This window comes from Lepus europaeus, chromosome 1 (genome assembly GCF_033115175.1).
Source record: "Lepus europaeus isolate LE1 chromosome 1, mLepTim1.pri, whole genome shotgun sequence".
Classification (NCBI taxonomy): Eukaryota; Metazoa; Chordata; class Mammalia; order Lagomorpha; family Leporidae; genus Lepus; species Lepus europaeus.
Window position 1 is genome coordinate 43,717,104 of NC_084827.1, and position 20,425 is coordinate 43,737,528.

General features: G+C 43.3%; 1 protein-coding gene across 2 annotated transcripts in view; it reads right to left on the bottom strand.

Moving 5' to 3' along the window:
* DNAJC2 (DnaJ heat shock protein family (Hsp40) member C2) overlaps positions 1–18,137 on the bottom strand; it is a 33,278-nt gene extending 15,141 nt beyond the window's left edge. The window contains exons 1-6 of one of the 2 annotated variants that reach the window (XM_062212938.1): positions 17,893–18,137; positions 15,988–16,178; positions 9,776–9,851; positions 2,793–2,891; positions 1,972–2,113; positions 253–333 (exon numbers count right to left, since the gene is read on the bottom strand). In XM_062212938.1, coding sequence (XP_062068922.1) covers positions 253–333; positions 1,972–2,113; positions 2,793–2,891; positions 9,776–9,851; positions 15,988–16,178; positions 17,893–17,956 — 653 coding nt within the window. In that variant the 5' untranslated portion in view covers positions 17,957–18,137. The remainder of the gene's footprint in view (positions 1–252; positions 334–1,971; positions 2,114–2,792; positions 2,892–9,775; positions 9,852–15,987; positions 16,179–17,892) is intronic. The other variant, XM_062213023.1, reaches the window with a different exon arrangement.
* Positions 18,138–20,425: the final 2,288 nt, after the last annotated feature.

Sequence of the window (20,425 nt, forward strand, 5' to 3'; positions counted from 1 at the left end):
ATGTCTAGTAAAGACTGTACTTTTTTCTTTTTATTAATAGAAAACAGACCAGGAAAAATATTCATAAAAGTTTAACTATCACATGGAAAGTGAAGAAAATTATGTAAAGATCTTCATTTCTGACCAAAGTGCTTTTGTTCGGTGAAAAGTCTGTGATTCATCCATCCCACAATTAATATGACAATGAAGTACTTATTGAATATTTAACTTTTTAAAAAAAGACAGCATCAGAGAAGTAGTGTATTCACTTACCAGAAAGAATAGAATGCATCTACATCTTCAAATGAGGAATTCATATCACCAAGTTTAGGGACATTTTTCTTATTTGACCATCTGAAACATTAAAAGAAAATTTCAACTCAAAGATTTTACTAATCCCCTCAATCTCTCGCATCTCTAACCTGTGCATCTAAATAATGAACTGGAAGGTCAGCTGTAGTGCATTAAACAAGGGAGGTGTGCAAGAGTGAGAACAAGGATGGCCAGGAGAGGGGACAGAAACTATGCAACAGTCTTCCAACCACCAGGTTAGCTCCAGGCCTATAAATATGATGACGTGGGAGCTGCCTGGCAGCCGGCCCATCTTCCCGAGCTCACTGCTTTCTGCTCTTCACAGGCAGCACAGGAGCACCCTGTAGGCCAATCCTATAACATACTGACATGCAAGGAGGAAACAGTTTTCAATCTCCTCATCACCACCACCCCATGCTTAGACCTGGATTTCTAGGCTCAGCACTTCACGCCTGGCCTCTGAAAAGGAGTCTGATCCCATCTTTTCCACTCTATGAAGTTAACAGTCCTGGAAATACTCTAGGAAATCTTTGTCTAAAGCCATGTTTTAATTTTTTTATCTATCATCATTTAAACATCAACAGTTCTTGAATTATGTGCTCTCTTTAAACAGTAAACCAGATCTTAATGATTAAAACTATTTATATACACATATACTCCACTGTACCACTTCCCACACTGTTATGCACAAATGAGAAAGAGTGGAGGAAGTATCAGACCACATAAAACTTCTCACCAAGCGGTTCACAAACCAGCTACAAAGCAGAATCACTTGGGAGCATTAAACATCTCTGCATGTATGTAAACCAGTAAATCAAAATCTCTCCGGGTGAAACTCGGGCAAATGTTTTTAGACACCACAAGTGATTCCAGTGTGCAGCCCAGGCGAACTTGAAGGGAACTTTTCAGTGCAGAAGAAACCAGAGGAGTTGGCTACTGGTTCTGTATATACTATTTTTAAATGAACTTTAATGAAATAAATTATATATGCTTTAACCTTTTCTTTATTCTATTTGAAAGGCAGAGCGAAGATTTCCCATCTGTTGGTTTATCCCCCAAGTGACGGCAACAGCCGGAGTTAGGCTAGGCCAAAGCCAGGAGCCAGGAACTCAACCCAGGTCTCTCATGTAGAGAGGGCAGGGACCCAAGAACTTGAGTCACTGATGTCTCCTATGGTGCACCTTAGCAGCAAGCTGGAGCCTAGTGTGGAGCTGGGACTGGAACCCAGGCACTGTGATGTGGGGTGTGGGAACCGTAACGGCTGTGCCAAAGCCTGCTCCTGCTTTCATCTTAAATATAAATCTGCCTTTTGTCCCAAAGCCTTGTGATGACCAGGTGTTCAAGAAAGGATCAAAAGCTTTTCTAACTGATATCAAGCCAAACAGAAAAGTATACCCACTTTTTAGGGGACACCAAAGAATGGGAGATGACTGTATGGTTCTTTCCCTTGAAGGGAACTGACAAGAAAAAGACACCCTAAGAAGGAAGGAACTTCACTACGGACAGGTAGAACTTCTGTTCACAGCAAACATAAATGAGAACAGTAAGCTCAGGGAAGGTTCAGTGAGGAGGGGACACTGGGAACATTCTATAAACAAAGCTCTAATTAGAGGGAAAAGAGGAAACCTGGATGACTCTAAGAAGTGAGTTTTCTGATCAGAAGGAGAGGCCCTCACTCACCTGGAATTCCTTTCAAACACTGGGGAAAATACTTCAAAGAAATTGTCTTTTGCTTCACTTTTAGAAGGAACAGAGTTATCAAAAGTAGGATCTACACTGTTAAACGCCCGTCTCTTCACTGGATCAGATAACATTTCATAAGCTGAGAAAAAAAATTGTAGGGTCACATTACCAAAACATTACCTACTTTTTTGTCTCCAATAAAACAAATACCTCCCTCCTTTAAAACAGTTATCGGTTTTCACATTTAAATATTTTGTGTTTGTGAGGTAGGAAAGATTTAATTTAGGGAACAGTTCTTACACTCCTGGATGTCACTGCACTTAGCTCCTTTTAAAAGGACTTCTGATAAACAAGAAACAAAATAATAGTTAAATGTTCACCTTGGAGGATGGCAGGTGACTCTAGGGAAAAAGAAATAGCTAGAAACTTCACTGCTGGGCTCTCAGGCTGAGGTTGTGAAAAATGGAAGGATGTCAGGCTCCCTGCAAGGGCCATGAGGAGCAAGTCTGAAGGGTACAGACAGTTTTCAGAAATGACCATCAAAACATATTTAGGAAAAAATCACATTCAAGGAAAATGAATACTTCCTTCTAAAAAGGATCACCTGAGGAGCCTGTTAAATACATATTCTCATAGGGGCAGGGCCTGAGCCTGCATTGCTACCAGCTGCCAGGTGGCTCTGGGGAGATTACTAGAAATAAACTGACATTACTGAGAACATCTGACAATGCAAGGAACAGTTAATCCAATGACGGTATACAACCCTAGCAATTATTAAATAGAATTACTCCGAGAAATGCCCGACTCTGTTTTCTTACCTTTAGTTATACAGGTGAAGTAGTCATTATCGCCTTCTTTTATCGGTTCACCAGCTGCTTTCCGTTTGTCTGGGTGATGTTTTAAAACCATTGCTTTGTCTACAAAAGAAGTCACATCGAGATAATTTGTCACTTCAGGCATCAAAACTGAAACTAAAGATGAGCTAATTGGAGACCACTTCTAAAATGATAGTGCTAATTTTAAAATACTTTCTTCCATGGTAAAACCTACACTTATTAAATGGGGAAATTACAGAGGAAACTGAAAGAATATTTTAAGAATTAGTGCCAGCATCCAAAGAAAATGACTATTTTGGTGGATTTCCATATACTTTCTTTCTTAAGACATCTTTTTCTTTAAGTGTATGCTTTAAAAAAAATAGTAGGCATAATTGTATCACATATCCAAATTTATATTCTTTTTGTCAACATTAGCATTTACATCTTTTTGCATATTCTTCAAAATCTTCTTTTTAAAGACTACAATATTTCAAGTTACATTTATCATAATTAATGTAGGTGTCTCTCTGCTGTCGGACACTTGGATTGTTTCCAATTTTTAACTACTGTAAAGCCAATATGAATCATTTTCAATGGAAGCATTCCCCACATTTGGGCTTCTTTCTTCTTAGGATACATTTACAAAAGCGAAGTTAGTCAATGAAAATGCAGCAGCAGGTTCCTCTGCAAGTCACACTCCGCCATGCTCTTTTTCACTACTTTCACTGGCACAGGGTCTGGTATTTAAAATCAGTGACAACTAACAGTGCTCAACAGCTCTTCCATTGTATTTGGAGGATGGAGGGACTGTTTTATGCTTTTCTTCTAGTTTGTGTGAATCATTTCACAATTAATATTTATTCAAAGGGCAGAGCGATAGAAGAGAAGGGGGTGAGGAAGAGACGTTATCTTGCATCCGCTTGTTCAAATGGCTGGTCATTGACTTCTACTGGGCGTTTAACACATGCCAGGCTTATGTATCAGTTCATCTCTCAAAACCCTATAAGAGGCCGGCACCGCGGCTCAATAGGCTAATCCTCTGCCTGCGGCGCTGGCACACCGGGTTCTAGTCCCGGTCGGGGCGCCGGATTCTGTCCCAGTTGCCCCTCTTCCAGGCCAGCTCTCTGCTATGGCCTGGGAAGGCAGTGGAGGATGGCCCAAGTGCTTGGGCCCTACACCCCATGGAAGACCAGGAGAAGCACCTGGCTCCTGCCTTCGGATCAGCGCGGTGCGCCGGCCGCAGCAGCCATTGGAGGGTGAACCAACAGCAAAAGGAAGACCTTTCTCTCTGTCTCTCTCTCTCACTGTCCACTCTGCCTGTCCAAAAAAACCCTATAAGAAAAGTACTATTATTTTCTCCATTTTAGAGAGGAAGATGAGGTGAGAGAGGGCAGCAGTCAGAACCACTGTAACCTCCTCCAAGTGTGATTCAGTTGGGCTCCAATCCAGGCAGCTGAACACCTTAGCCTGTGCTTTCTATGTTGTCTCTCCTAACATCACCAGATTCATCACTAATGCGTTACTTCAAATGTTATTCACATTTATGATCTTAAGAATATTCATGAAGGGCTGAAGTTGTGATACAGCAGGTTAAGCCACTGCTTGGGATGCCAGCATCTGATTTGGAGGGCCATTTGAGTCCCAGCTGCTCCGCTTCTGATCCAGCTTCCTGCTAATGCACCTGGGGAGACCACAGAAGGTGGCCCAAGTACTTGGGCCCCTGCCATCCACATGGGAGACCCAGATGGAATTTCAGGCTACTGCTTTTGGCATAGTCCAGCCCCAGCCATTGTGGCTACTTGGAGAACAAGAACCAACAGATGTTAGATCTTTCACTGTCTCTTCCTAACTCTTTCAAATAAAATATTTTTTAAAAAATTCAGTCATTTTTATTTACAATTACTGACCATTTCCTTTACAAATTCTTCCAGTATTTATGTTTTTAAAGTCATTTATTTGAAAGGCAGAGTTACAGAGGCAGAGAGAGGCAGAGAGAGAGAGAGATCAATCGATCTTCCATTTGCTGGTCCACTCCCCAAATGGCTGCAATGGCTGGAGCCGGGCTTATCAGAAACCAGGAGCTTCTTCCCACACAGGTGCAGGGGCCCAAGGACTTGGGCCATCTCTATGCTTTCCCAGGCCACAGTAGAGAGCTGGATCGGAAGCAGAGCAACCAGGACTGTAACTGGTGCCCATGTGGGATGCCAGCACTGTGGGCAGCGGCTTTACCACTATACCACCACGCCGGCCCCGATACTTTTCTTTGTTAGTATTTCCAATGGTTAGACTGAAAGTTAAAAAAAAAATCTTTAAATCTTTTTGGAGCTGACAGCCAAATTAATAGCTAAACTTGGTCATTTTTTCAAAACCCTAATATCAACTAAAAATCCCCTTCTCCCCTGATGTGAAATGCCTCCTTTATCATAGACAACTTTACTTCTTGCTTCAGTCACTTAGGCTTGCTCTGGATTATTTTTAAAATGGGCGTGCTTTCTAATATATTTAACTTCCCCAAACTGCAACATTTAACATATTTTTCTTATATAGCCACTTGACTCAACTCTTGGTGTTCCAGGTAGATTTTATATTACCTACACAAAAATATATTTCTTTCCAAGAGATATCTTTATTTAACTTAATTAAAATACCTTAAAATAAATTAACAAATAATCCTTAATTCATTGCACCAATTCCCAAAACAGTATTAAATAATGTGGTTAGTTTTTCCCCTGGATAATAATAGTAACAGCACTAATATCACACAGTTAAAAGTTCGGTGTAGTAGGTTAAGCTTTGGTTTGTGGCACCGGCATCCCTTTTGGGTGCTGGTTTAAGTCCTGGCTGTCCCACTTCTGATCCAGCTCCCTGCTAATGTGCCTGGGAAAGCAATGGAAGATGGTCCAAGTGCTTGGGCCCCTGCACCCACGTGGGAGACCAAAAAGCAGCTCCTGGCCCTGGCTTCAGATACTCTCAGGAATAGAGGCTCTGGAATCAGATCACCCCGGACAGTTCAGAAGCATGATGATCCTGCCACTGCTGGGCATGCCACTGCACTGAGGATGTTCCCTGCAAGTTATGGTCCCTGCCAAGGCAGCTGGTAAAAGATTCTAAGGCTCTCGCACCCTTGGCAGCCACAGGGATTCTGCAGCATGGCTTTGCATTGTTCTTTCAATTCCAATTGTCTGTCAACTAGCTAAAACACAAAACCACAAAAAACTCTCCATTTCAATATGTAAATCCCAGGGTGGGCATGTGGCCTGAGTTCCAGTCCCAGCTCTGCTCCTAATTCCAGCTTCCTGCTGAGGTACACCCTGGGAGGTAGCAGGTGATGACTTAGTGTTTGGGTCCCTGCTACCCATGTGAGAAACCTGGAATGAGTTTAGGGTTACCAGCTTTGGCTGGCTTAGCCCCAGCTGTTGCAGGCACCTAGGGAGTGAACCAATGGGTAGATCTCCATCTCTCTGCCTTTCCAAAAACAAAACAAAAAAAAATCAACTACATTTTCTTCTTGATTTGCAATTACTGTTTGTTACACTTACTCTGATTTCTTCTTTCAGGATATCTAGCATCCCTTTATTTGTTCCCTCAGAATCTTGGGAACATTTCTCAAGGATGCCCTCTGCTTTATTATGTCTACTAATTGCACATGAGCCTAATTGTAAGCTCTGCCCTCATATTTCTAATTTCCAAGCAATTTCCACCCATTTCTTCTTAGTTTCTTCCTGCAATGCCTGTATTACACCCTAATGCAACAATGTCACAGACGCTTTATGATAAAGTCAGAGAAGTGTGTCTGGATTTTGTTAATCTCCTCTTACTAAAGTTGCACTGTTTCTTTTGTGCATTGCCTTTGATACCTAACCATCTTTTGTCATCCATGCATATTGTAGGTCCTCACCATCCTGTACTCTGTCCTTGTGAGGAGCACAAGAGGTCACCCAATTGTTAAAAATATTTTGATTTTTATTTATTTGAAAGGCAGATAGTCCGAGATACACATACACAGAAGCAGAGAGAGAGGTAGGGGGAGAGGTCTGCCATGTGCTGGTTCACTCCTCAAATGCCAGTAACAGTAGGGCCTATAGGTCAAAGCCAGGAGCCCAGAACTCCATCCGGGTCTTCCAGATGGGTGGCAGGAATCCAAGTTTTTGGGCCATCATCTGCTGCCTCCTAGAATGCACTGGCAAGAAGCTGGATCAGGCCGGCGCCGTGGCTCAACAGGCTAATCCTCCGCCTTGCGGTGCCGGCACACCGGGTTCTAGTCCCGGTCGGGGCACCGATCCTGTCCCGGTTGCCCCTCTTCCAGGCCAGCTCTCTGCTGTCGCCAGGGAGTGCAGTGGAGGATGGCCCAAGTGTTTGGGCTCTGCACCCCATGGGAGACCAGGATAAGCACCTGGCTCCTGCCATCGGAACAGCGCGGTGCGCCGGCCGCAGCACGCTACCGCGGCGGCCATTGGAGGGTGAACCAACGGCAAAAGGAAGACCTTTCTCTCTGTCTCTCTCTCTCTCACTGTCCACTCTGCCTGTCAAAAAAAAAAAAAAAAAAAAAAAGAAGCTGGATCAGAAGCAGAGCAGTTGAGATTCAAACGGACACTCCAGTAAGGGCTGCAGGCATCCCAAGCATCAGCCTAACCTGCTGCACCACAATACCTACCCCATGTCACCCAATTTTTAAAAGGTAAAGGGGGGCAAAGGACATTACCCGCTTGGAAAAAAAAAACAAAGGCTATCAGGGAGCAGCTATTGTAAGCTAATGAAATTTCAGAGACTTCCCTTGCCTTTCTTGTCCTTATCAAATGTAGTTTCTGAGGTATTTTGAGCATACATGAGTAATGTTTTTTTTTTTAATATATATATATATTTTTTTTTCATTTGACAGATAGAGTTAGACAATGAGAGAGAGACAGAAAGGTCTTCCTTCCGCTGGTTCACTCCCCAAATGGCCGCTATGGCCGGCACTGTGCTGATCCAAAGCCAGGAGCCAGGTGCTTCTTCCTGGTCTCCCATGCGGGTGCAGGTGCCCAAGCACTTGGGCCATCCTCCACTGCCTTCCCGGGCCACAGCAGAGAGCTGGACTGGAAGAGGAGCAACCAGGACTAGAACCCGGCACCCATATGGGACGCCGGCGCCACAGGTGGAGGATTAGCCAAGTAAGCCACGGCGCCAGCCCTGAGTAATGGGTTTTTATTGTACATTTACATTTCTATTATAATAAAATGTCCTTAAATATGAGTTTTAATTTTAAGAAGCCTGATATGAAAATTTTCAAATATTTTAAACTAAAATTATTAGCTATAGAAAATTCAAATTACTAAAGACTTCATTTTTATGCAAAGAATATAAAATCTACACGTTTCACTTGCCAGCATAGACTCTTTAACTTGAAGAATAAAATTATATCGATAATTTAAATGCCTCCTTTAGTACTCGGATACTGTCTCTTAACCCATCATTCAACTTTTCTAGTATTTATTCTTTTCAGATACTATAGAGGAGGGGAAAAAAGAACACTTACTTTATTCACCATTGATTGACTGCCTAATTTTAATTATAGCCATTCAAAATGCAGTCAACAAAGAAAACTTTTTTGTGTGTTTGGAATTTGAGGCAAGGACTCAACGGATCTAAACACTATCAGACTTAGGTTTTGATTAGGTTTGTTGTGCCAATAACCATCTTCTTGTAAACACTAACTGGGTATATTTATTTCTGGGCTAGACTTTCAGAGAGACGTAGCAACCATGTTTCCTACAGTGATGGAGGTAGAGAATGACAATCTTCTGACTAAATACAGAGAGCCTATCAGCAAAGGTGTGAGAGGGTGACCTGACCATTCATCTGGGTACTGGTGGTATAAACCTTTGGGTTACAGAATGGTCAAAATTTATATTATGCCAGTAAGAGTGGATTTAGCAGAAGCCAGTATCTGTGTCGTTTACAGTTCATTAAGTATCTTAATTTTTACAGAAAGAGCCCAAGGATTCCTTCATCTTAAAACATCACCATTCCCACAGATCTGCATCACTTCTACATCCCTCACACGTTTCTATCAGGCACATTTGGTCTTTGGATGCTATTCTTCAACAGAATAAGGCTCTGCAAATATTTTTTTCATGGCAAATGAACTTTTGGGTATTTATGCATACTGCATGACTATGCATTAATATGTTTTACCTAAAATCAAACCAGCCTTTTCAGAAATCCAATAAATAAGTCTAAAAGAATGTAATAAACGCCTTCACTCTGTTAAAAAATATTTCCTATGATTTCACAAATATAGACACTAATGGGGGAAAATTCTGAGCTTACATATGACACTAAGTCTCAACATCAGTTACTGTTCAGCGGTTTTCCTCCAAGTACAATATTTTCTCTTGACTGGTCTTAACTGCCTACTCCTTTTCCATATGGCCACAATCTTACCTCCTCTGACCTCAACATCCATTCTCTAGAGTGGAGGGCAGAACATTCTCCTAAGATAAAACATAGAAAACTAATCACCCTCACCTCTTTCATGAAACGTCACTAACTAGGTGAACTGAGTGTCTAAGGACTTACGTCCACAGGAATGAAAAAGGATAGGATATTTAGGTGCATCCAGGGATGGTGTTTTATAGGGCATATGATGAGTGGGTTCCCAACACTTTCCTCCCCAAATTTTTAACCTTGTCTATGAAGAATAGGACCAAAAAATAACATCTAAAAACTCAAGTAACGAGGCAGCTGATACATCTAGAGAGAGATGAAGTATCTTTTAAAAGCTTGCCATGGGAGACTATCTTTATCCTGACATACATGCACACCCATTCTGATTCCTTCTCCCAATGAGAAAAATTCACACATGGAACTGACGACTTTCTGCTGGTTCTAAGGGTAAAGGTGACTGTGGTCTGACACTGTTATCATCAGGTATCACATGCTATTCACAGGGATAACATTTCCTGTACCAGATGTTCATTATTTCAGAATAACTAAGTACTTACGTGCTGCTTTGATCTGTCTCTGTGTAGCTTTGTATCTTACATGGCCAAGACCAAGAACTGCATAATGATCTTGGTTCTGAAAAACACACATAAGAGAGTCAAGTTTGAAATGCAGCAACACACAATACATCCTATCTCTTGTGTTCTAGCACCCTAAAAAGTGTTCCCCAAAGTGACACTTTCATAACAAGAGTCCAATAATAAGTTCTGCATAAAATAGGTTCTGTAGTCATGTGAGTTTAGGAAATCTGGACTTTTACATAGCCTCCTTGATGATGTGTATGCAAATAAGCTTAATAATGATTCTGAGAAGTCCAGCAATTAAAAAAAAAATAAAAAACTAACAGAAACCTCTAAAACCTAGCATTTTCCAAACACACGACCAAAACACCTTTTTTTCTCTCAACACCTGCTAATATCCTATGACCATTTTAAAACTAAGGACCAGCCAACATTTCAGAACTGAGGGGAGCATCGCAGGAGCTCCACAAGGTTGGGCTAGTGGACAATGACAGCCTCAGACTAGCAGGAGTCCTGAAAGGCGACGAAGGTAGGTTGGAGGGCAATTTCTTGAGCAACTCAGAGGCTTCTCTGGGCAGGAAGTACCTGCTTTCATTTCTGCTTTGGTTAACACTCTAGCAAATTCAGAAGACAAGGCAGCAAGTAGAGAGAAGTCTCCAATGGCATATTTTGTCTTGGACAACTGAGTGGAAGGGAAGGGAAGGAAAGTGAGGAGAAAATGTCAAACAGAATGACTTGTTCTCCTTTAAATTCAGGATTACAAACCTCAGCCTATTATGCCAAGCAATCAGTCTGTTCCAGTCAGTTTACTTTTCTATTCCTGAGGGTGGCTATTTGATACCGCTGTCATCTAGTCTTTCCTTAAATCTCATATATCCTTTCTCTACCATCTAGCTGATAGCCTTCCTCCTGCTTAAAAAAAAAAAAAAATTAAAACTACCTCATTAGCTTGTATCCATTAAAGATGTGTAAGGATTTTCTTGTAAAAATGCTAAAGAAATTTCAAACTGGAGAAGGCATTGCAGAGCACTGGGCTAAGCAGCTGCTTGCACTGCCAGCAACCTCTATCAGAGCACCTGTTCAAGTCCTGATGGCTCCATTTCCAATTCAGCTCCCTGCTAGAGCGCCTGGGAAAGCAGTGGATGGCACAAATGTGTGGGCTCCTGCCACCCATGTGGGAGACCAAGATGGAGCTTCTGGCTCTTGGCTTTGGCACAGCTCAGCCCTGGTTGCTGTGGCTATTTGAGGAGTGAACTCAGTGGATGGAAGATCTCAGTCTCTCATTCTCTCTGATGCTCTTTCAAATGAACAGTTTTGTTTTTTTTTTTAAAGAATTTAAAAAGATGATTTCTCATAGCTCATCTTGAAAACTCTTTAAGACCCCCTTTTCAGTGTCACCACCCAGCTCTGTCAGAGTGAAACTTTTTTTCCCTTAAGATTTACTTATTTATTTGAAAGGCAGAGTTACAGAGAGAGATCTTCCATCCACTGGTTCACTCCTCAAATGGCCACAATAGCCGAAGCTGGGCCAATCTGAAGCCAGGAGCTTCATCCAAGTCTCCTGTGTAGGTGCAGGGGCCTAAGGATTTGAGCCATCTTCCGGTGCTTTCCCAGGCGCATTAGCAAGGAGTTAGAACAGAAGCGGAGAAGCTGGGACTTGAACCGGGGTCCTTATGGGATGCCAGTGCTGCAGATGGCAGCTTAACCCACTAGGCCAAAGTGCCAGCACCAGAGTTAAACTTCTTAAAAAAGCTGTCCCCACAATGTCTTTACTCTCCCCGTGTTCACTTTCCAGCCCAGTGTAGGCTGGTTCTGCTCTACCTGCTCCCCCACCCCATGGGCTATGAGACTGTTGCCTTCAGTACCGATTCCCGCCCTCTTTAGCTTCAACTTCCAGTGGCCCCACAGCCGACTTCTTGCTTGAAAGAGGATCTTCCTTTAGAGTTTAAGTGAATCCACTCTCCTTTTCCTCCACCTCTCAGGGGCCTTGTTTTCGGCTATGTTTGCTGACTTGTAGCAGACCTTCAAGGCTCTGTCCTGGGGTTTCTTTCTCTTTTGCTGCCTTTGGTCCTGGGTGATCTTATTCAATCCCAGGCTAGGACATGGAGCTCGTGTATTCTGACCGCTCCCTTGCTAACTCTGGCACAGATTTCTCAAGCTCCACGCACACACAGCACCTCCATCTCTCCAACCTCCTGATGCATGAACCTCTACCTGGGTCCCTCACCTTCAAATACAAGACAGGCATTTGGTTCATGGAAAGTGCCGAGTTCTCTCCCACCCCAGAGGGAAGAGGTGCATAACCTGCTATTCCCCCTGCCTTCACATTCTGTCCCCCACCCTGCACAGGGCTGCAACCTTCTTATCCAGGTCTCAGCTTAGATAGCTCCCCTTACCTCAAACAGCCACTCTTCTCCCCCAGCTCTACTTTTGCATTACTTCCAAAATGCTTACAGATAGTGCTGAAAATTCTAACAGCTTCTATTGACCACACTTTGTCCTCTATTTACACTGCTGCAGCCACTTGCTGTCTTTTAGATTCTGGTACACTCCAGACTTCTTCCTGACTCCCAAGCTGTCAGGCTAGCAAGCTAGTGCTCCCTGATCTGTGTGTATCATCCAGATTCTATCTTAAATGTCACCTCGGGGGCTGGCACTGTGGTGTAGCAGGTAAAGCTGCTGCCTGCAACGCCGGCATCCCACATGGGCACCTGTCGGACTCCTGGCTGCTCCACTTCTGATCCGGCTCCCTGCTAATGTGCCTGGGAAAGCAATGGAAGATGGCCCAAGTTCTTGGGTCCCTACCACCCACGTGGGAGACCAGGAAAAAGCTCCTGGTTTTGGACTGACCCAGCTCAGGCCGCTGAGGCCATTTAGGGAATGAACCAGAGGATGGAAGATCTCTCTCTCTCTCTCTCTCTCTCTGTGGCCCTGCTTTTCAAATATATAAGTCTTATGTCAACTCAACGGGCCTTCATTACCTTCTCAATCTAAAGCAGTCACCTGGACACTATTCCATTTCCTATTCTTTGCTGAACACTTCCTGGCCACATGTTCTTGGTTATTTACTTATTGTCTGTTTGTTCACTGGAATAAGCTTTGTGGGAGCAGTGATACAAAGCTACTTCAAAGAATTCACAGAAAAATGGAATTAAAAGGTAAGTTTTGGTGCAAAAAAATTATTTTTAAATCCTTGCTTTCCATGAACTTTTGGAGAACACCTTATATCATTTTGTTCAGCACAGTACCCTTAGCACTTAGAACAGCATCTTGGGCTAGTGTTGTGGCACTGCACTTTAAGCCGCCACTTCTAATTTCTGCATCCCATATCAGAGTCCTGGTTGCCCTGCTTCTGATCCAGCTCCCTGCTAATATGCCTGGGAAGGCAGCAGATGATAGCCCAAGTATCCAGACCCCTGCCACCCACAAGGGAGACCAGGATTGAGTTCCTGGCAGGCCCAGACCTGAGTGTTGTGGCGAACTGGGGAGTGAGTAAGTAGACGAAAGAACTGTCATTCTGCCTTGTAAATAAGCGAGTACATTCATTTTGGGGAAAATGGAAAAAAAAAAAGGGGGGGGGGTCCTGATATCTAATAGGTGTTTGATTCCAATTTGATGGATGAAATAATTAATGGAACAAGCAAATTACCTTGCTCTGATGCCATCTACTCCTTTCTACACCAATGTTTTTCTCTACTCATTCTTCTCTTGCACGGAGTTCAACAGTCCCAATTCTGCCTTCTCCAGTTAATATCCTCTCTTGTTTTCCTTACAATCCAGCTCTGAGAGACAGAATTTTACATTTACTTCTCTACCACATCACCTCCTAATCTCTCTTCCACTCACTGCCATCTTTCTCCTTTCCAGTCATTTTATGGGCACTGCTTTCAATTACCTAAACTTCCTGTCAATCCCAGTGGCTTTTTATCATTTCCTCACATCACATGATTGACCCCACTTTAAAGCAGTGACAGTGATAACTGTTTTTTCCTTTCTATGACTTCCTCTTCCCCTTAGTTTCTGTAGTATTGTGCTTGATGGTCACTAAACTTTTGTGGAGATAATTTTTTTTTTTTTTAGTTTTTTTTCTACTTCTTTCACCCTCATGATCCTCTGTTTCTTCTCCTCTTCCAACCCCTTAAATATCCATGTTCCTGAATATTGAGTCAACTATTTTTTAAAAGATATTTACGTATTTGAAGGGAGCAGAGGTGGGGGAAGCATGCACACAAATGAGTGCCTCCAATGGCTGGGTCCTCCCTCAAATGCCAGCAACAGCTGGGGCTGGGCCTGACTGAAGCCAGGAGCTAAAAATTCAATCCAGCTCTCCCACATGGGTGGCAGGCTCCCATGCACTTGAGCCATCACCTGCTGCCTCCCACCAGAACTGAGAGATGGAGCAGGGACTTGAATACAGGCACTCCAATGTGGGATGTGAATATTCTAATGTGAGGCTAACTACCCACCTCAGTGCTTCTGCCTTGAAAGTGATAATGCTAATATAACCAGCTAAAGTTTTCGAGTGCTTATTTACTTTTCCAAGTGCTTTATACATAAGCCTTACTTTATTTAATTCTCCAAACACCCTATGAGATAGGAACTCTTATTATCCACTAGTTTGACATTTATCACACACCAACCACTAAATACTTTATTTTTAACTCATTTACTTGAGAGAGATCTTCGCAAATGCTGATTCACTCCCCAAATACCTACAACAGCCAGGGCTGGGCCAGGCCAAAGGAAGGAGCCCAGAACTTCATCTGGATCTCACACATGGGTGGAATGGAGCCAGGCACTTGTGTTATCACCTGCTGCCTCCCAGGGTGCATACAAGAAGGAAATGAAAATTAAAAGCAGAGATGGCTTTCAAACCCAGGCATTCTGATCTGGGAGGTGGGTGTCCCAAGTTACACTGTAATTCTTATGACAAACACCAACTCTGCCCTGTGTGTTTTATGTACACTGTTTATTGATCTTCACTAAAATCCTTTTTTCCCACCACTATAATCCTTTGAGCTGTTAACAACTCACTGCACTAAGGAGGGAAATGAGGTTCAGAGACATCTAGTAACTTTCTCCAGGTCCCAGTGCACAGAACTGCAGACGTCAATTTGCGTATTTTAATTCTACAACAAACAGTAGTATGCCAGTGCCTACTCAAGCACTATGCTTATTTGTCTGTACTTCTCTCTGGCTAAGGTGATTCATTGCCTCACAGTTTTAACTACTATACGAGTGCCAATGACTTCAAAGTGTCCTGTACTGTAACCTCTTTTGGTTGTCACGGATCAAAGTCTAACCATCTACTAGACAAATTCACCAATGTAGTCCTATGATCTCGGCTGTGACACAGCCCGACTTAGATCCAAACAGCACTTCCCCACAAATGTCTTTACTCTGCACCCAGTGCTGGTTCCTGACTTCACACTGCAGCAGGTCACTCCCACAGAATGCCACAGGCCTTCTAAATACCTCTGCTTCCCTGGTGCCACACAGCCAGTGTCAGCAAGACCTGTCGCTTCTACCTCTGAAAGCCGTAAACCTGTCATCCCTTCCTCAACATCCAGTTGCAAATCAGTTCAAGTCTTCACTCACCGCTGAGGGTCAGAGCACTGCCTTTATACCAGGGAACTAGTCCCTTCATTCCTGTCCCCCAGCCCACTAACCACAAGTAATTTTCTGTACTGTTAAGAAAATTACTTTTCTAAAAATTATCTTAGAAACTTTTGGTGACTTCCTACTGCACCACAAATAAAGTTTTACCTCCATCCTTAGCATGGCACAGAAAGGACACGACAGAGCTTGGTGTGGAGTCCATTCCTAGCCCAGTTTCTCCCCCCATCCCTCTATACCTGCTCTGCTCTTCTTTAATCCCCAAGAGGTGACCACAGTGTTACACCTTTGTGTGTCCGCCCACCTGTTCCTCCGCCTCTCCTCCCTTCTTTGCTCCATGAACTGCCATTCATCTTTTTAAGACCAGCTTGAACATTTTTTTGGTGAAACCTTCCCGGATTTCTCCTGAATAGACAGCATCCTATAGCTGGCAGTATCCTGCTCAAGGCTTAGCAACAAGGTGCTCAAAACAGTTACCTGCTTGATCCACACTAAGCCATGGTTTATGGAAAACTCATGAGAAAGTTGTCTTTGACTAGCAAGCACCTGCCTGAACAAAGATTCAGCTGTAATACCTTCCAGTCTTTGGGATCAAGTGTTTTCAGCATGGGAAATTCTTCTAACTGCAATTCTTCATCTTCTGACTCTTCTGATAACTCTTTCTTATCCTCCAGTTCCTGAAAAGAGGCAGAAGCATTTCTGTTTCTCCTCTTAACAAAAGCTTCAAACCATCTTCCCACAGGTTCAACTTGACAGAGTGTTGAGGCTGTGATTGAAAGTGTGAAGAGAGGCTTCAATGTATGGCATGGAATCGATCTGTTTCAAGATAATAAACTTTCTCAGGCAGCAAGAGCAAAGCAGTAATACCATCAGAATGTAACCTGACGACAAGCCACTAAGAAAACGATTGCTTATATGACGACTGGCAGGAAATCATTCTCTGGTATTTACAGGCATCCATTCACCCTCTTCCAAATAAAACACCTTACCTTACGGTGCAGTCAATCATCCATCTTACCCAATAAAACATTCAGCAATGCCAACAAGAAATCAATACTCTTCTGAGGACAGAAAGGAAGGTGAGGAACAGGAAGGAATGTAGCGAACAGCTGCACCTTTAGACTAGTAAGTGTAATAAAGCTATAAATGATAAAAGTAACCAAGATCTGGCCTTAAAAACAGAGAGTCTTCAGAAACAAGCCAAACTATTTCAATTATTCAAATCTGGAACTGAAAAAGCTCTTAAAAGTGTCAAGGCTGCATTGGCAGTGACTGCCTCTGAAAGGGGGGGCTGCCTACGTGCTCTGGGTGTTCATCTAAGTCTGACAGTGGCCACTTACTCCGAAGTGCTGCAAAGACGTCTTCAGCTGTAAAAAAATGGGAATCAAACTGCAGTTCCCAGGCAGACAGAGTGAGAAACAAGAACATTTTGAAAAATAACAAAAGTGTGTAAAAGTGAGGCATTATATCTTCCTGGGAAGTAAATCACTGACCATCTGTATATCAGTAATTCAAAGGGGTCATCTGGGTCAAAAGATAAACGGTAAACTCTGAATTTTAAATTAATATTACACAAAAAAGCAAAAAGCCAAGAAAAATTTTTCTACCTAATGGCCAGTTTTCTTAAAAAATAATAAATAAATAAAGGCAAACCTCCTCTCCCGTAACAACTGGTTTTTCATGTTTGAATTGGTTTGGGAAAATCAGTATTTGCTCAACGTTACAGGACAGCACAGTACGAGAAGTGCTGTGGGTGCGGCTTGCAGAACACTGCCTTTTCCTCGTAGGATTCCACAGAGACACAGCAATGCAACACGAGTCTTGGGATAACATTCCAAATCATCTCCACTACGCTCAAATGGGAACGAGCGGAAGCCGCCGCCGTTTACAATGCCCGCGACTGTCCCTGGGCTGTGAAATCCCAGCCGCGTCTCCCTTGTGCTGACTGCCTGTAACAGTCTCTCTGCGCGAACCTGTCCCCCAACGCTGGCAAAGGCGCTTTCCACACCGACCGAGAAGAGTTCTGACATTTAAAGCACAAAGCTGCAACGCACGCAGTGGGCGAGAAAGGCGTTCAAATAGAGCGCTAGCAAGCAAGGCTTTGTACGACCCAGGCACGTGGGCTGCGCGCAACCCGGCAGGTCCCTTCGCCGCAGGCAAGGCGACAGATGCTCAGGCGACTCTTTCTGGGGCGCCGGAGGGGCCGAACCCGAACTGCCCAGCCCTCCCCGTGAGTCATCATCAGCCGCAAGGCGAGGAGGAAAGGTAAGCGCAGCAGGAAGACGCCCCCCACCCCGCTTCCTTCCAAACTAAGGTAGGATTACTGTCCAGCACGGAGCACACAAGGGCACTTGTCACGGCCCCAAGGCCTGAGACTCGTCGCCAGGGTCAAGGGTAGGGTGACCAAGGGTCGTCCGGGCAGAGGACTGAGGCAGGGGGCGGCTGAGGCGGGTAGGAGCCACGGCCGGGTGGGCACGTACCGGAGGTCAGAGCGTGGGTGATGGCGGTGCCCTGGCCCTCGGCGGCGCTCGGCAGCAGCAGCATGATGGCGCTGCGGCTCGCCCCGCGGGCGCAGCGGCTCACGTCCCGGGCGGAGGGCGCTTGGCGTCCCCTCCAGTTCTACCTCCCCGTCCGAGCCTCGCGCCTTGGCTCCACGACGCCCACGAACCGGCGCATGGAGACGACCAGTAAGCACTTCCGGGATGGAGCTTTCGTGGTGCGAACGCCAGTCCCACCCCCGCTCGCCCCCGCCAACGTGTGCGGCAGCCTACTTCCTCCGCTGACTCAGATCCGGCCGGAGGCCGAGACGCCGGCAAGAATGGTTCCTAGACTCATTGGTTCCCCTGTAAAAGGAGGTTGTTTTCCTGGTCCAGGTGAAATAAGTTAAGAACATTGAAAAGTAGCTCCTTCTATATTCTTCTTAAGTTTATGCTACTTAATGTGTCAGGCTGAACTTAATCACCGAGTTTCCAATTAGCTCCACTTGTATAAATAAAAAATTAAAGGAGTATATGAACTACTATTGACAGTAACTAGTATAGTGTGTGTGTCTAGAGAGAATTATGTGATGGGTTTGTGTTTGCCTTGATAATAATAATAATAATAGCAGCTAACATTTGCTGTGCTATGATTAATTAATCCACATTATCTCTTTTAGTACTAATTTGGAGAAGAAACCTCTCTGTTGTTGGATTCTATTCCTAGGCCAGCAATATTTTTACCCTCCTCAAACTGAATGGAGTTTTATTTTTTTTTCAAGATAGTTCCAATTACAGTACTCTGGAATTTAACTGTTTAGTATATATATGTTTAGTATATTTAACTGTTTATGTATAGTAAATGCAATTGTATTCTTACTAACTGCTTTGTTTTAGGATACAAGTAGAAAGCAAAAACTAGCAAAAGGAAACCAGTGGGTGAAGGCTCATCTCCAACAGTAATATCTGGAACAGATGGGGGCAAAAACAGACTTGATGTGCAGTCTTCCGCAAGGGTACCAGAACTTAGCAAATTATTCTCTAGGTCTTACATTTTCACTGTTAAATACATTGAACAGGTTGGTGGGCTGTATGCACGACTGTTACTTCAGAATTGCTGTTTAAAATGGAAATAATCAGCACCCACAAACCTCTTCCTGACTCCTTTCTCTATTATGCAGCCACTGCTAACACCTGTTCTAAGGTACAAACCTGACTCCATTTTTGTAATCTTAATTTTTTCCCACACTGCTTCACATCCATTTTGACTTTCATTTCTAAAGTTGATGAGGTTTTTGTTTTAAAATTGTCATAAAATATACATAACATGAAATATACTGTCTTTACCATGTTAAAGTACAGTTCATTAGTATTAAGTATTCTTGTTGTGCAACCAATTTTCAGAGATCTTTTTCCTTGCAAAACAAACTCTAAACTCAATGAACACACTCTTATTCTTCTCTTCTTTCAGCCACAGGCAACCACAATTCTATCTCTTTGAATTTGACTACTCCAGGTCAAATTCATATAAATGGCATCATACAGTATTTGACTTTTTGTAACTGGCTTACTCATTTAGTTCAGTGTCCTCAAGGTACATCTATGTTGTAATATGGATCAGAATTATTGCTTTTTTAAAAAAATGTTATTTTTTATTTGAGAAGTAAAGTAACACAGAGAGGCAGGGACAGAGAAAGGTCTTCTATCTGCTGGTTCATTCCACAAATGGCTGCAACGAGCAAAGCTGAGCTGATGGAGCCAGGAGCCAGGAACTTCTTCCAGGTCTCCCAAATGGGTATGGGGCCCAAACACTTGGGCCATCTTCCACTGCTTTCCCAGGCCATAACAGAGAGCTGGATGGGAAGAGGAGCAGCCAGGACTAGAACTGGCATCCATATGGGATGCCAGCACAGCAGGCGGAGGCTTAGCCTACTGTGCCATAATGCTGTTAGTTTTTAAGGCAGAATAATACCCCATTGTAGGAGTGTATTGTATTTTGTTTATTCATTCATATGCAGATGGGAAATTGGGTTGCTTCCAACTTTTGTTATATTGTGAATACTGCTGGTTGAACAGAGGGTACACACCTCTGAGACCTTGTTTTCAGAATTTCTAGGTTTTATGGCAGTTCTATTTTTTGAGGAGCCACCAGACTCTTTTCCACAGCAGTTAAACTATTTTACATTTCCACATCCAGTACACAAGAGTTCCATTTTTACCTTATGTTCACCAACACGTATTTCTTGGGGTTTTTTTTTGGTAAATACTAGTCATCCTAAGGGGTTTCAGGTGGCATCTAATTATGGTTTTGATTTGTATTTCCGGTAACAGTGATACTGAACACCTTTTCCTGTGTTTGTTGGCCATTTGTGTATCTTCTTTGGGGGCAATGTCTGTTTAGGTTCTACGTTTATTTAAAAACATCAGACTGTTGAGTTATAGGAGCTCTCCGTATATTCTAGATATTAATTCCCTATCAGGAATGTATTCCCTTCACGCCACTTGGAGATCTAGCACTAGTCACCATGTGTCTAAT